General features: G+C 39.4%; 1 protein-coding gene across 2 annotated transcripts in view; it reads left to right on the top strand.

Annotated features, from left to right (window-relative positions):
- PARVB (parvin beta) overlaps positions 1-14,961 on the top strand; it is a gene marked incomplete at both ends in the record, with an annotated part of 56,246 nt that extends 41,285 nt beyond the window's left edge. Inside the window, 7 exons of one of the 2 annotated variants that reach the window (XM_079547158.1) lie at positions 867-925; positions 2,543-2,562; positions 3,681-3,742; positions 4,939-5,007; positions 7,303-7,404; positions 10,630-10,702; positions 14,885-14,961. In XM_079547158.1, the coding sequence (XP_079403284.1) occupies positions 867-925; positions 2,543-2,562; positions 3,681-3,742; positions 4,939-5,007; positions 7,303-7,404; positions 10,630-10,702; positions 14,885-14,961 (462 nt within the window). The remainder of the gene's footprint in view (positions 1-866; positions 926-2,542; positions 2,563-3,680; positions 3,743-4,938; positions 5,008-7,302; positions 7,405-10,629; positions 10,703-14,884) is intronic. The other variant, XM_079547159.1, reaches the window with a different exon arrangement.
- Between the last annotated feature and the right edge of the window lie 1,915 nt (positions 14,962-16,876).

The following is a 16,876-nucleotide window of genomic DNA, read 5'->3' as shown; positions in this document are numbered from 1 at the left end:
GTGTGCTGTAATGTTGTAAGGGACCATAGAAAAGAGATGCTGAGAAGTTTTTCTGAATCGGATAAAAACAGTTCCAGCCTCAGAAAAGCATCTGCCACATGCCAAAACTCTGGAATGTTGGTACCTCTGTACTGAAGTGCTGTGTCTTATCAGAGCTGAGGAAACTGGATTGAAATGGTCTTAGCAAATACTCTCTGTTGGATTAAAGAGTTCTTGCTTATACAGAAAAATATTGCAAGGAAACAAAATCCAGTAACAGGGAGATGCTGTCTGTTGTGAAATCACTACTAAGGTCTCTCATGCTCTCTACATTTCTGTGGTGATTGCTGGCAGGAGTGTGACTGGTGGCTTCAGTAATGTGTCTGCTCTCAGAGAGCCTCCCTTGTGCACCGAGGGCTTTGCCAGCACAACAGAAGCTTGGCCAGGGGATGGCAGTCTGTTCTTTAGCGCTAGACCTCTGCTGAGAGCCAGGCTGCTGGTAGTATCAAAGTGTTGGTTGACCCTGACCAAAACAAATAACTCTGGGGTGTTTAAGATGAGGCTGACAAACTGTCTAATGTGCGTTCCAGGCACAGTGCTGACTGTGGTCTTAGGCAGAGAATTGTTAGTGAGTTTATTGGCTGCAAATATATATACATTTCCCAAATACTCATTTGACTGTCAGCTTGATAAATGATACTGTTGTAGGAGTGAGCCCTTTTGTGTCAGCTGTTTCACCTCTACCTGTACAAAACTTTGCCTTAGCGTACATGGTTTACTCAGTTTTCTCCTCTGGGATTCTGAAAGATGATGAATGTTGTTGAGCCTCTAATGAGCTTCTCCTGTATTAATGCAATCTCTGTTTCTAACTCCCCCTTCACTTCCAGAAACGCGAAGGCCTTCTTCAGACAACTCATGTTACAGAGGAGCTGACGACTACAACAGAGTAAGCACAGAATGCTTTAGTTTGAGTCTGTGTCTGTGAAACTTTTCACAGGGACAAAACAAAAAAATAATCTTGTCCTCACCCCTGCTAAATTAAGAAAATTCTGAATGTGTTGCTTTTTAACTGTATAAAAACAACTGCTCCTGGAAATACGTTACAAAGGAGAACAGCATTTTCTTGACAATCTTCTATCAAAAAAGCTTTTATCTGGGAGCCTCATTGGAAGTGACACTTAGGGGCCTTTCTTCCTCCTTCTGCAGGTCACCATACATAACTCATTTCTGTCCGGACATGTTGTCCCTCTTAAGGACCAGTGCAGATATTCTGGGGGTAGATTACTTTGATGAAAGGCAATGACTCAAAACTGAAGTTATACTGATAAAGTTGTAAGAAGAGATGAGATCTCTTATTTTCGTAGAGTACCTGAGGGCTAGAGCTCAATAAAAATAAATAAACGTCTTTACTCTCAGTTTTTGCAATGGGTTTACTCTGCTTTCTGTTTTTACATTTCTTTTTATAAGGAAAAGGGAAGACATGCATTTTGGCTGCAAATAAAAGCTGAGGTTCTCCTTCATGTGGCCTGAAGTCAACTTTTCTAAAAGGGGTTACGCGAGCCCTCCTTCAGTCTTTCTGCGTATTGGCTCCCTGTGGAGTTGGCTCAGCTTTCCATGACTTTGAAGATAAATGAAGTACCATGTGGCTTGCTCAGTGGGGAAGATATTTCAGATGGAAACATTCAAAAATGAGATCATTACATCTCTGTGTGGATGTTAAAGATCCATAGTTTTCTTTGTAGGATCTGAGCTCTGCTTCTGTGTTGTGGACCAGAATTCCTCCTATACTCTTGAACAGTGTAGTTAGCTTGTTCTCTCCTTCTGATGTGGTTTGTAAGATGGAATCTGTGTAGTAGGGTTTGGACTTTTTTTTATTTTTTATTTTTAGCAAGAAAGATGTTTACAGTTACTTCTGTGTGTTTATGCATGTGTTTTGCTAAGCTACTTAATGATACATAAAAAGAGGCTACTGTTTAATGTGTTGCATACCTGGACAGGTACAGAAAATGCAATAATCAGCAGACTCCAGCATTAATTGAATACTTTCAAATTTGTCTGTGCAAATCAGGGCCTGATGCTCAGTTGATAAACATCTGTGGGGTGACGTCACTGGGCTGTGTATATAGTTGATGCGTGGCAGTATTGTTTACTTTCCAGTCAAATATGATGTATGTTTTCTTTCTTCAGATAAAATAGATTAAAGTGAGCCTTACTCTTTCTGAGCCATGTGTTATGGTTTCTACTGACTATATATATGAAAACTGTCCACAGAAACGTGTTCATTCACTCTTCATCCTAAAAACAGTGATGCATAAAAAAAAATCACAATTCTGTATACATAATTTCAATTCATTTCAAATGTATCTCCTTGATATCACTGGTGATTTACTGGGGACACTGCAGCACGTTACATCAGGTCTGCAACATGCCCAGCCTCCTGACATGATAGGAACGGTTAGCCCTCGGCATCTTGCAGGAAAAGACCTGTTAAGCCCATGGTCTTGTCTTTTCAAAGTGATTATTCATGAACTAACACAATGTTTTTAATTTCTCTGACTTGCAGAATGATGATGGGAAGATTTGGTAAGTAACAAAGTTGACCCTGAATTTTTTTTTGTTTATTTGTTTATATCCAGCACATAAATCTTGTCTGCTTTGTCTCATGAGTTCAAGACACTGGATTGAGCAATGCCACAGGGTTGAAGTGTGTTTGTGGGATTAGATTTTCTTAGCCTGCACATAATGGGTAGAATCAGATCATCTAGTGCACTGCTGTTGTTTTTCAAACTAATCCTTGTTGGTCTGTTTTCACTCTATGTAATAAACAGTAAAAATGCTACACAGGCAGTATTTCCTATTACCATTATTAGTGGCCTGCAAACAAAAATCTTTGCAGCCCCCACCAGTAAGTTACACCTTCTTCAGAGTGTGACTGTTTAATTTAAATATAAATGGACACATTTCTTTTTAAACACAAATGCAACTGTTCAGATTTTTAGTTTTTCTTTCACTTGTTTCGCCTGATGATGACGACTCAATTTAAAATGTTGTCCAGACAACTCAGTGTTTAGAAAATTTGTCAGCCCTGAAATGCCCGTGTGGAATATTGCATGAATCTTTTCATGTCAGTAGATTTTAGATTGGATCCAATGCCGTTGTAGAGCAATTAGACCCCTTACCATTGTACAGTGATTTAAATATTTACACTGCTCGTAAGCTTTGCTCTTTGTTGAGTGGTAAATCACATTCTAGTTACGTGTTCAGTTTTAACCTTACCTGAAGTCAATTGTGTGACCAGTAGGAATAAAATTAACTGTATGAACATGTGATTTTGAGGCTGACCTTTGGGCGTGAATGTAGCTATGATTATGGCTCTAGTGTACCATCAGGTGATGTTTCAGTGTCTCACCAATTAAGATATGGTTGGGGAATGGTCAAAATTTGTTTCACTTTATTTTTTCTTCTACCAATTATGAAGGACAAGAATGGGCAGTCAACGTATTTGCAGTTAACCCTGAAATTTCTAGTGCGGTTTGCTCTGGTAATTAGGTAGACGCTAAAACAAAGTGATTACTTTTAGCTTGGGTCTTTGTTATGCATCTTCCTTAGGCAGGCCCTTAAGCTACAAAACATAAAATACTTCCTGTACTCGGCTTTTAGAGGTGTATTTATTTTAATATTTTTTTTTCCTGTAAAACCAGAGCGCGATGCCTTTGACACGCTTTTTGATCATGCACCGGACAAACTCAGCGTCGTCAAAAAGGTAAAAAAAAAATAAAAAAAAAAAAAAGAAATTCAGATTTTATTTTCTTCATTGCTTTCTTCTTATGTTTTTGGAAAAGGTATCCAGAGAAATCTGGCAGTGAAAGAAAAGGATTTTAAAGTAATACAAAGGATGTTTATTTCCGAAAGAGCTCTGCTTTAGAGGCAGGTGGTACCTTGATTGATCAGCTTCAGTAAGGTTCTTGTCTGGTTACTGTTGTTTATTGTTCCAGGCTTTTCTGTGTAGTGCTGATACAGGCATTGACAGTTTGCAGCCATATACATCATTTTCGACTGCCCCTAAGCTGCAAAAGATCAGTGCTGCATGTAGTTGTTTAACTATGTCAGCAGCTACTTCTTTATCTGATTCAAAGTGGTGGAGGTTAGAAAAAGCCACTCTGCGAAGTATTTGCAGTGATACAAATCATTCTCTCTGGACAGTTGTACATGCTTTTATACCCCAAGTGCTGTCCTCCAGCAAGCAGGGGAGGAACTGAAGGGTAACGAGACCAGGTGGTGACAAAAGTCTCCTGGAAGTATTTTATTAAAGCTGATAGAGCTAAGTTTGCTCTACCTGTGCTACAGAAGTATTGCCTTCAACCATTTGTCTGTCCTTTTTGAAAGCGTTCTAAGCAGGCTAGCAGATTTCTGCTTTGATATTTTAACTGGCTAAGCAGGATTTTGCATGTGTGAATAAAAATGCACAGTGCAGATTTTGGTTAAATCATGACTGCCATTTTATGTGCACATCACTCCAGAAACAGAGATGGGCACAGAGTTGTGTGCAGTTGGTCCCGTCTTAGCTGAGTGTTGCTGATGTCTTGCACTCAGTGGATATTCTTTAACAAACTGAAAAGACTGGTGGACAGTAAATGCACCTATTGCTGACCTCGTCTTCACAAAGAAACTGCAAAAGAACCAATGCCATCACAGCTTTTTCACACCGTGCTGAATTATGCTTTATGTACTGGGAAAGTTAACAAGTGTGTAATAGCACCACCTGGTGACTCCTGGTTTATGTTGCAACAAAAGTGATTATACTACTCAGTTGTTTTCATTTTTATGTACTTATTTACTTAAAAGCAAACAGCACAGTGTTGTGTTTATTAAGCTTAAAAATGTCTTAAAAGAGTATATTAACCCTTTAACATAGGCATCACCTATAGTTCTAACATTACTGGTTCTGGTGTTTTATAGTCTCTGATCACCTTTGTGAACAAACATTTGAATAAACTGAATTTGGAAGTAACGGAGTTAGAAACTCAGGTAAGTTTTTTTTTTTGTTTTTTTTTTTTTTTTTTTAATGTAGTCTAAAACTGTGTAAATGACAAATGTAGACCCTTATTCCATTAAACTGTGTTACTGTTGTGCTCAAAGAGAAGCGCTTCTCTTTGAGCACATGAATTTATAGTATCTTTTAAATAGTAATGGCTTTTACTTTTAAAAAGTAATTCAGTGATGTTAGCTTCCTTTACTCTTATTTACATATGCTTCAGACTGCTGGGGATTTGCATTTTAAAGTGAAATTCATGGGTATTCACTATGTCCATTTTAATGACTGTAGAATACCCTGGATTTCAGGGCAACTTGTCTCCTGGATCAAAGTGCTGTGCTGTGAAGCTGTTGCTATAGTTATGGATGGATGGCAGATTGTGTCTTACTGGCAGTGAGGGCTCCTAATGAGCTGGTGGGAGCTCTTAATAGCTGGCTGCCTGGGGCTCTCAGGAGGAGTCTGGCCTGCAGCATGCAGTTCATCACAGCGATATCAGTGCTAGCTTTGATCACATCAAAGAGGGACTGGAAACAATTTTGCTATTGCCACAAAGGCCTTTGTGTCCTCTTTATCCTGTGAGCACTTCTCAGCAGTGTGGATTAGCAACTCTGAGCTCATGTACTGCCTTGGCTTGACTGCTGTTGGTATCCAGGTTAGTTTGTTTAAAGCTCACTGAAGTAACTGTCTACCACCACAGTCTACTCTGCAGGAGCCCCCCCAACTGTAGCACTAAACTGGGTACAGAATATGCTTGGAAACATTAAGTAAGAGTGAATTTAAGTGTCAGTGGGGTAGTTCTAACTCTGGAGGTCAAACGAAGTGATTTTCAGGTTGACTTTTGGCTGAGTTTTAAAAGCAGAAACAAGTGTTCTTTTAGAGTTCATTGGGCTGTGGACAGGTTACCTTATTGCACTTGGGAAAAAAATAATAATAATAATAAAAAAATCATGACATCTGGGGAATTATTCCTGGAGTACTGGTAGCTGATTTGAGTGACTTGGTTTAGTACCAGTCATTTGCTGATATTTTATATCTTTGCGGAAATAAATGGGTGATTTGATCTGCTTCGTCTCTAGAAATTGTTTCTTAATGTCTTGGAAGTATCCAGCAACGTACTTTTGAAAAGGTTAGAAGATGTCACATATGCTGTACCAGGATCACAAGAGTGAGTTCTGTTTGAAATATATAGCATCTGCCCCCCTCCACCAGCCAGTAGTCTTCCTGTCTGGTAGGAATACCGAACAGTACTGCTGAGAGTATTTATTATAGTAGTATTTATGGATACTGTGAAGAGTCTATTTTGAGCTGGAACAAATTCTTTATGAAGTTAAGGTTCCTACCTGTGACAGTTTTTTTAATTTGAAGTTCTGATTAGAGGCAGAGTGTTGAATATACATGACTTGAGAGGCGGGACTGCAGTTGGAATTATTATGTACTGTAGTACTTACGTACTGTAGAAATAGGACTGTGACTATTCAGTGTGAAATCATGTTTTCCAGGAAGGCTGGTTGTTTTGTTTGTTTGTTTGTTTTTTAAACTTTCAATCAAGAAAGCTCTGTTAAACACAGTAGTAAAGTTGGCAAGGCTCTTCAAGAAAATCAAAGGAGCAAAAGATCATTTTTAAAATGAGCTTTTAAATAAAGTAATCACAACCAAGAACAAGCTTACATACTTCTACCTCATCTTGAAGTATTCAGTAGCCTAATAAATGAGGATGTTGAGTTTGGCCTCTGCTTAGACAAACTCAATACTCAGCGCCCCTAAGGAGTGGCAGTTATATGTAACTACCAGCTAAATTGTTTCTAATCTCTACTGCCTGGAAGTATTTACAGGATATAAGTGATCTAAACATTACTTGACAGATGCTCTTGAATGAATTAGTGTTATAGCTGATAGACTTGTTTTATTCAGGAAATGAAAGTAGAGGAAACAATGCTACCATATGTAGGGATAAAGCCTTGTATCATATATGTATATAGCAACACGCTTCTAAGGAAAGTGTGATTGAGTTTGCTCAGCTGTGCTGATGATTCCAGTGGTATAGGTGAATCCAGGGAGCAGATGAAACAAAGCCCTAAGTGCTAATTGCACTTGCCATCAACTTCTTGCTGTGCATGAAAGGAAAAGTCGGTGACTCCAAACTGTCTTTAGCCTCTGTGCTAGCAAACAACAGTGGCAGAAATTAATGTACATCGTTTGGACCAAGCATTAATTGTTCCACTTGTTTGTGAGTGCTTATTTGAAAACAGATGCTTCTACTTAGAAATGTCACCAATATTTCTGTTTAGTTTGCAGATGGTGTTTATTTGGTTTTGCTCATGGGTCTCCTTGAGGATTATTTTGTTCCACTTCACAACTTCTACTTAACGCCTGAAAGTTTTGATCAAAAGGTGGGTAGAAATTCCAGATTGTATTGCTTTGTTTCCACATGATATTTTCCAGTCATTGTGTCCTTTCTCTTTGTGCCCAGTAAATACGTTCTTATCTTCAGGAGCTGTGGCAAAGGTATACTGGCTGTGGCACTTGATAGTTAATATGATCAAAAGTTGCTTGTGAAATTAACAGGTAAATTCCCCATAATTGAGCAAGAAAGCATCATTTGCCACATAAAACTCATGAATATTTAGAAGAGATAAACTGATAACATGATCAACAACTCTTTGTGCTGTGTAATACTTTGCATAATTAAAGTGATTTATTAATTTGCCATACAGCTTGAAGTCTTTTTGCGCTCAAGGATTCTTGATTGTGTTAAGTAGTAGAGCTTATGCCTGGCATTGCGTAGCATTTTCTATGTAAATAGACAAGAAAGGCAAAAGTTGAGAGACGGGAAGCTCTGCTTCATCTGCATCCCTATACACTAGGATTGACATAGAGTTTCTTCCCGAAGTCACAGAGTAAGTCAGCCCTAAAAACCAACCCCTCATCTCGTTAGTGTCAGTTGCCTAATACCTAGTAGTCCTTTTTCTGTAATTTCTGTAATGGTTCTACAAATGAAATATCATTGATTGGTATGTACTTGATATGCTTGATACAGTGGAGTAGAAAAGGTGGTACCCAGGGCATGATTTTTGGTTAACCTGGGGTTAAAAACTGTGTTGAAAGCTCACTGATAACAAGTTTTGTAGCTGTATAAAGCCAGGATGGCCAAGCGGCCTGATCCTGCCAGGGAGGGGTCATGCAAAAAGTCACCAATCAGTTTCTGAGGACAGATGTGTGTTTTCATGTCCAGCTCCTGGAAGGGTCATTACCAATAGTGCCGACTTAAACTTGTGAGAGAATGTATTGGCTTGTCTTTTTTGGTGGTTTCCTTCTATCTAGTAAGGATTGAAAAAATGAGTATTGCGGAAGAAGAGTGGATTATTTGAAGTCTTACATTGTTTCAACTTGTCTAATGTAGGCTGAACTGGAGCAAGAGGTGATTAGGTCAGGAAACACTGCAAAAAGATAGAGGATTGAAACAGCTTTGTAAGATGAAGGCTCCTTATATTTTTCATGACTTCAGTGCACACTTTAGTAACAGTAATGCTCCCTGAGAGAGAGCACTTACCACTGATAGAATAACTCAGCTTTGCCTGAGTGGATCATCTCAATGTTGCAGGAGTAATTGGAAGTGTACCATGTGAGCATTGTTACAGTCTCAGCCTTATGTGCTGAGCATGCCAGTTCTATAAGTTACATAGGGCTTGTTGACAGCCTTTGTAGGTAACTGGTTGTTTGGGAGCTTAAAGGGGTTCCCTGAAGGAAGGAAACCAGGCTCTGGCAAGAGAGCTTGTTTAGGTGTTGAGTTTCTAGATAGGAGAGGAATTAAATAATTCTGAATGTTCTATAACGTACAGGAACTCAGAGCAGTGGGAAAATGTTGTTATATTACCTTCTAAACAATTTTGCTTTTATATCTTTCTCTTGCTTTTTTTATTACAGTAGCTTGAGTTTTTCGCCTTTCTAGAAATGCCGAATGCTGAGTCATAGTCAGTGCTTGTTCAGTCAAGATTTTGTTGCTAATGGTTTAAATTAGTGTTATCCATTATTCCTGAAGTAACATTTAATTCTGTGCTTTGCTTTGAGGAAAGAGGAATTGTAACTCAAAGTGCACGAGGTAAACTGTCTTTTGGGCAGGGAAAAAAATATTTTCATTTGGAAAATGATTGGCTGTGTCACAATGAATGAGGGGAAATTGGAGCAGGTAAAAAGATTAATAAAGTCCTGAGCAATAAATGCCAGTGGAAGGGGCCTTTCATCCTTGTTGCAGGGGAGCTTTGTATGCGGAACTCCCTGATTTCCAAGATGAGTAGCTTTAATTAAATATCTCCTTTTTGCTGTGCATCTCTGAAACTGTCACTTGCAGGGATAGAACTGCACAGAATTCATAATCCAAATTACTTTGTTTATGACAGAGAGAGCTGCTGTGCAGATCTCTTTAAACTATGATGTTAACTTCTCAATGAGTATCTTTTATTCTTGCCTCTTTCTTGTATTTTTACTTCTTGTCTGATTTCTTTTCTGTGACTTTACGTTCATGTGTGGTCGTTGGAGGCTTTCTCAAAGAGCTGTCTGCCTTTCTGCACAGCTGTGCCTAGCTTATTTTGCAACATCAGTCTGCTCAGGAACTGCCACCACAAAGCATTTCATTTACCTTTATTTGAGAAATCTGATTTGAATTTTATCACTTTCCAAGTAGAAGAAAGTAAAGCACCAAGATGCCTTGTTCCTTGATGATGTGATGCTGGTGTTACTTGGAATACAGCTGATAATAATGCAGAAAAGTCTGTTAATCAGAAATATTTCATTTAGTGTCCTTATTTCTCACACACCCGTGTGTATTTTGACATCTTCTTATGTCACTTCTGTTACATTCCTTTTGCCAGGATGGCAACTCATCTCTTGCCTTGTAGTTGGAAATACTGACCTTGGGTATGAGCAGGAGGAGCTTCACAAAACACAGCTTTGTTCCAGTTGTTACTGGGAGCTTCCTGGTCGCTGCTATAAAGACTGAGATCAGAGCTTAATGGACTTTACTGATTCCTGGGGTACCTGGCTGTACAGTCAATAAGTATACAGAGGTTAGGCTTGGTAAGATTATCACAGTGGAAAGATGATCAAAATAAATGAAAACCCTCACCAGTATTGTAGGCTTGCAGTAAACTCCACAAAGAGCAATCTCCAGAGAGAGATCCTTCCTCAGTGACAGTCAGCACTTCAATAGGATCTAGGAGAGGTGGAGCCACACTCCATCCCTTCCTGGTAGCACAGATGAATTCCCTCCACCTGTGTTCCTGCAGCTGACTCATTGCTTGCCTCCAGTGGTCAATCAGAGATTCAGGTCGTGATCAACAGTTCCCATACACTAGTCATCTTTTTATATTTGGAATTCTGAAATTCCTATATATAAAAAAGTCAGTATTTGACCTATGATGACACAAGCTTTCTTCTCTTAGTCCCTCACGAGTACTTTCTGTCATGTCCAAACTTGTAGATGTGTTTTACTGATTTAAATAGGATTATCATTTTGTATATCAAATAGAGTAGAGAGACTAAGACATCTTTTAAAAATTTGCTTAAAGGTTTTATAATGCCTGTGTAACTTCAGGATTCTAAATAATTCTTTTTTTCAGGTCCACAATGTTTCCTTTGCTTTTGAGCTGATGCAAGATGGAGGACTCAAGAAACCAAAAGCTCGTCCTGAAGGTAAGGGCATGACACTTGTCTTTGAACTACATATGAAGACATAAATGTCAGGTGCATTTCAAGTGCAACTCCATTCGAGACAACAGAGTAGTATTAAAAAGTGGAGCTGTAATGTGCACCTTAACAATTTGCCAAAAGATTAATTGTCTTTGTCTAGGATATATGCTAACCTGTGTTTCTTATCTGGAGTAGGCTTACTGAAATTTGCATGTCAAGTTTTAGGGAAAGTTTCAGGAGCTATGCAGTGCTATGTTATACATTTGACTGGTATTCTTGATCACAGTCCAAGCAGGAGCTTTTCATGGTCTAATTCTCATAGTTATTACAGTTAGTTTGTATTCTTGGGGTCAGATAACTGAAAGGCTTTTCTCCTTTTGGTGATCTGGTAACAAACTCTTCTTGATTTATGCAGTGCTGTCTTGGGCTCTGCTTGTCACTGTAGTTCCATCAAATCCTCTGTAGGATCGGCATCTTGACAGTACAGCCATGTAATACATATTTCTTAGAACAAGAATTTATTTTGTCATAGACTCCAGCAGTCTTTAGAAAGTGAGTATAGTATTCTCTGTTAATGCCAAAGTGATCTATTATTCTTCCCTAAATAGGCTGGAAAATGTGTTAGGTGAATTCATGCCCTTTTGTTGGAATTGTATTATGAATGCCTCTTAAATTAGTTTTAGCCCATGCTTTCTGTGGTGCTTTCATGAAAGAGGTGGTTTGATGTTTTAGTGTTCCTTTGTACCAGTGATATACAAAAAGAGGAGCATACAGAACTCCTGCTCTCTGTTCTTCCAGCCCAATTCAATAGGTTGAAGCAGAACTTGATGCTGAGTTATTGCAGCAAAACTGTGTTTTACTGGATTAATTTTTTAGCCTCAAAAGGAGTTGTTATGGGATGTGAAAGTTTTAAAATGATGGAATATTTTAAATATTTACATGATTGACAGCCACTTCCAGTTAACACTTCATTAGTTATTGTTAGGAATGTTATGACTGTGTATGCTTCATCTTAAAATAAGAAACATGGTGCTGAGGATATGCTTACTTCTGGGATTGCCTTCAAGACATCAGTAAGGAACACTGTAATAACCCACACAGGGAGGATGCATCTTAGAATATCATACTTTTTAAGGTAACAAACAAAGGCATAACAAGGTCCGGAAGATAGGAAAAAGTCAAAATAGAATTACAGTGATCTTTTGTAACAGTGAAGGTAATTAACCATCAGTCTGTATTGTCAAGGGATATAGATGGAATTTCTACCACTGGAAGATTTGAAAAGAAAAACAAAAGTCAAATGTTAACATTGTATTTTAAGTTCAGCCATCACTTGGTTAGTAAGATCAGGGCAAGATTTTGAAGGTCAAATTCACAGAGTCACATAATAGCTGGAAGATACCTCTGGAGGTCTGTCACCAGTGCCCAAGCAGGGTCAGCTAGAAACAGATATCTGGGGCCACATCCAAGCAGCTTCTGAAGATCTCCAAGGAGGAAATTGCACAGGCTTGGGCAGCTTGTGCCACTGCTTCATCACTCACACAACAAAAATTAAAAAAAAAAAGAAAAAAGAAAAAAGTATATTTCCTGATATTTAGAAAGAATCTCCTGTGTTTCAGTTTGTACCCATATGCCTGTTGCCCAGTGCCATGCCAGTCATGGCACTGGGCACCACTGAAAAGAGCCTAGCTCTGTCCTCTTGCACCCTTCAGGCATTTGTACACATTGATAGGATCTGCCCATGCCTTCTCTTCTCTGAGCTGAACAGTCAAAGCTTTCTTTCCTCATGTAACAGATGCTCCTGTCCCATAACCATCTTTGTGGCCATTTGTTGGCCTCTTTCTAATATGTCCCTGTCTTTCTTGTGCTGGAAAGCCCAGAACTGTACACAGCACTCCAGGTGAAGTTTCAGAGAGAGGAAGAGTCACCTCCCTTAACTTTCAATCAGTGATGCCCCCATTTCAGCCCAGAATACCATGATCCTTCCTTGCTGCAAGGATGTACCCTGAGGACTGTGTTGTACATGAGTTCAAATAATGTAACCACAGTCGTTTCTTCTGACTCTAAATCCACATAACATTGCACTGCCAAATAAAAGAGCTGGGTCCACTCCCTCTTTTAGCAATAAATACCCTTGCATACCTCTGATTCCTCGAGATTATCAACACAGGTGATCAGCAGCAGTCACTGTAGCTCACAGTGCTTCTGGAGATTAGTGAGTCAGCCTGAAATACCTCCAGCAACACAGTGAGGGCAGGTGGCTGGTGTCTGTCCAGCATGGTGCTGCTGGTTTGGGTCCCTTCCAGCCCTGCCTGTGTCATAGCCTGATCCTTAGCTCTTGCTTCTGCTCTTTCCTGCTGCCACTTGCTGTCAGCACATCTGAGGATGTGCCACGTTTACGCAAATGCAAAATACAAATTCATAAATGATACAGGTGAAGTAATACAGGAAAATTCTGAGAGGCTACTGAAAATCCCAGATGAAATGTGGAGGATATAAGATTGTTATCCAGTTTAGGTGGGAATGTCGGGTGGGGAGGTCCTGGCAATGATTCTTCAAAACAAGCAGTAGCTGTTTCCCCTGGACCTCGTGTTAATTGTACTTGACCTGTTAACTGTTTGCAGTCTTTCTAATTCCTTGTGTGATTTAAAAAAAAAATCTATTCTTGCTTCCTTCTCCTTCCATAAATACTGTTTCCTGTGTATCTTTTGCTTCTTCCACTGTTCCCGCTTTGCATATTTTACCCAACCTTTATTTTCTCCTCTTCAGCCTTCACTATCATGCCTGGATTACTTGTGGCATTTCCTGGCATTTTATTAACATAATAGGATGGGAGGTGCTGGTGGAAAAGCTTTTTTATTGGAATTGTTTTGTTCCCTGGTCTAGCATGGTAAGAAGGATATTAGGTAATAGAAAGCTTAGAGTCTGTTAAAAGAATTTAAGATTTATTTGTGGAGCATATCACTGCTGAGTTGTGGGTATCATAAAATCATTTGAGTTGGAAGGGACCCTTAAAGGTTATCTAGTCCAACTCCCTGAAGTGAACAGGGCCAGCTAGATCAGGTTGCTGAGAACGCCATCTAGCCTGACCTTGAATGTCTGCAAGGGCCGGGCACCCATCATCTCTCTGGGCAACCTGTTCCAGTGCCTCACCACTCTTATTCTTCCTTACATATCCAATCTAAATCTCCCCTCTTTTAGTTTGAAACTTTTTCCTCTTGTCCCATCGCAACAGACCCTGATAAGGAGTCTGTCCCCTTCTGTCTTATAGGCCCCTTTAGATACTGAAAGGCTACTATCAGATCTCCCTGGAGCTTTCTGTTCTCCAGACTGAACAGCCCCATTTCCCTCAGCCTGTCCTCATAGGAAAGGTGTTCCATCCTTTGCATCATTTCTGTGGCTTGCTTCTAGATGAGCTCCAACAGGTCCATGTCTCTCCTGTACTGAGGACTCCACATCTGCAGTACTCCAGGTGAGGTCTCACCAGCACAGTGCAGAGGGGCAGAATCACCTCCCTTGACCTGCTGGCCACACTTCTTTTGATGCAGCCCAGGATACGGTTGGCTTTCTGGACTGTGAGGGCACACTGCTGGCTCATGCCCAGCTTGCCATCCACCAGTACTCCCAAAGTCCTTTTTGGCAGGTCTGTATTTTATCCTTATATCCTCCAACTTGTACTGATAGTGGAGGTTGCCATGACCCAGGTGCAAGACTTTGCACTTGACTTTGTTTGAACCTAATGAGGTTCACCTGGGTCCACTGCTCAAGCCTGTCTAGAGTGTGTGAGGTTCAGGATCTTATATGATGTATGTGGGTATTTGTTTGCTTCTTCTATGGCTAGTAATGTAGGTGGAAACTCAGACAGCCCAATAGGAGGGATGTTGCCAGAATGTAGCATTTCCCACATCTCAGACAGAAGTAGGCTTTATCTGTAACTAATCAGATTAGAGGGAGGAGAAGGGAATTATCTTTCTTCTGTTTCCCAGGGATGTTAGCTGTTACTGTAGTGCTGTGAAGGCGTTTTGAAATGCATCTTGTATGATACTTAAATAGCTTGGTTTGTGGTGATTGGAACTTTTCTGTTGCAGTTCCTCCAGGCTCGGAGTTGTGAAGATTTGTATTCCTTTGAGGGCAAATGGTGTAGAACAAAATGCAAATTAAGGATTTTTTCCTTTTCTTCCACAGATGTTGTCAACTTGGACCTGAAGTCTACCCTGAGGGTTCTATACAATCTATTCACAAAGTACAAGAATGTGGAGTGATCCTGGAAGCTGCTGAGATCCTCATCCTACCAGTCTTCTTAGGCAAAAAATCCAATGAAAACACCCTCTGCACATTCCCTTTGTGCCTTATGCTATACTTACTGCATTCTTTCCAAAATTGCTATGATCTCTGTAGCTGTTTGTATGACAGTTCCACTAAAAGTTATGCATGTGTAATCTCTAGGTCACTTAAAAATGTGTAGATATTTTATACTTTTACCAGGAGATATTCTTGAATCTGTTTGCTATGATCAAGAAATATTCTCTTGATAAAGGAAATATACCACTAACTATTTTAATTAGCAGGGAAAACTTGAGACTTTACTCATGATTGTGGACTCTGATTCTATAATAACCTTTCTTTCACTTGATGATTTTCCAGACTTACCCATTAGCGTTAGAAACCATTAACCATTAGAAAATCAGCATTGAAATTTATTGGGAAGCTGTGCCTTTTTTATTAAATAAAGTTTAATATGTTCTATTGAGTGAATGAGGTGAAGGTTAATTACAGACAATATCTAAGCTTCAGTTTTTGCGTTAACCTCCTACTACTTTGTTATTTCCATTCAGTGTTTGCACAGAATAAGACTTGCAATGGCATAACCATCTAGTCTTTTGAGGTCTCTTTTTATTTCATCTCCTTTCTAGGAGAAATATGTTTGCTGGAACCATTGTCATCCTTTAGGTATGCAGTTTCAATCAGGTCAGTCATCAGGAGCTTGTCAAATATGCCCAGGTTGGATTAATGTTTTCTGTCCCGGTCCTTTCTGAGATGTGTGTGGAGACTAACAAGCTTAACAGTTCAAAGGCTGTCACTTCTTTTCATGTAACTAAGATAAGGGGTTGGATTCCTCTTGAAATTGCTGGCACCTGTACAGTTTTGGGGGTCAAGCATTTATAAACAGTTTTAAAGTATTTTCTTTCCTGAAGATTAAAAGTGAAATTTTATGTAAATAAGAGCTTACCTCGTTGATTACCCTGGCTTCTACTAAAGGCAAAGTGTACTTAGTGCAAGCCAGTGGTTAACTCTCAAAGTTGAAGCTTTGCAATGATGTTTAGTTGTGCTTCAAGCTGATTTCAGGTTGTCCAATGTCATCCCAAGAACTTTAGTAGAAATTTTACAATAGACTTTTTCTCCTTCTTAAACATTTTTTAATCTCAGGAAGAAGGCAAATGGGCTTCTGCTTCTTCATTTCTTATTTTGGGATTCTGAATTCTAGTAATGAATTACTCATGCCATCTCCCCTCATGCCTCCAGAATAAAAGTGAAAGGAAGCTTCTCTGTTTTTCCATGAAAAATTCAGGTCCATGTATTCTGTAGGATTCTTTGGGAGTCATTGTTTGTACTTAAGGAGCAACAGACCTCTTGCTGTTTATAATAACAGTGCCTAGTACTATAGGACTTGAATTTCTGATGAGACCATTGGACTCTACCATGGTGCTGGCAGTTATTGCAGAGGGAACTTGTAGAAGCACTGAGACCAGGTGGGTCAGCTCTCCTGGCAAATTAATTAAATTGATCTAACTTTTGTGCTATGAAGTAGGCTGGAAGATGATTGAACTGAAATATCTCTCAAACTTTCTGTTTAACGCAATGCATTTGTGGGAAATGAGTCTGTAGAATAGCCATCATTCCACTCACCCCTGGATGTGGAAATGCCAGTGCTATCTTTATTATCTGAGATGTTGGGAAAGACCTCCAGAGAATCTAGTCATGAAATTACTGGCTATATTAATATAAAAAACAAACAGAAAATAAGAAGAGAAGGTGGATGAGAGCAGTTTTGGTTTGAGAGAAGAAAAGGCTATTTCTGAGATGGGAATTTACTACATCTGATATCTTAATTGCCTGTGAGCAGATGTGGACACAACAAATTTTAAGTCTCTGTCTTTTTCAGTTAGGTATTTCTAG

This window comes from Tetrao urogallus, assembly GCF_951394365.1.
Source record: "Tetrao urogallus genome assembly, chromosome: 1".
NCBI classification, from domain to species: Eukaryota; Metazoa; Chordata; class Aves; order Galliformes; family Phasianidae; genus Tetrao; species Tetrao urogallus.
The sequence above is the reverse complement of the archived record's forward strand: the minus strand, read 5'-3'. Positions and strand labels throughout refer to the sequence as shown.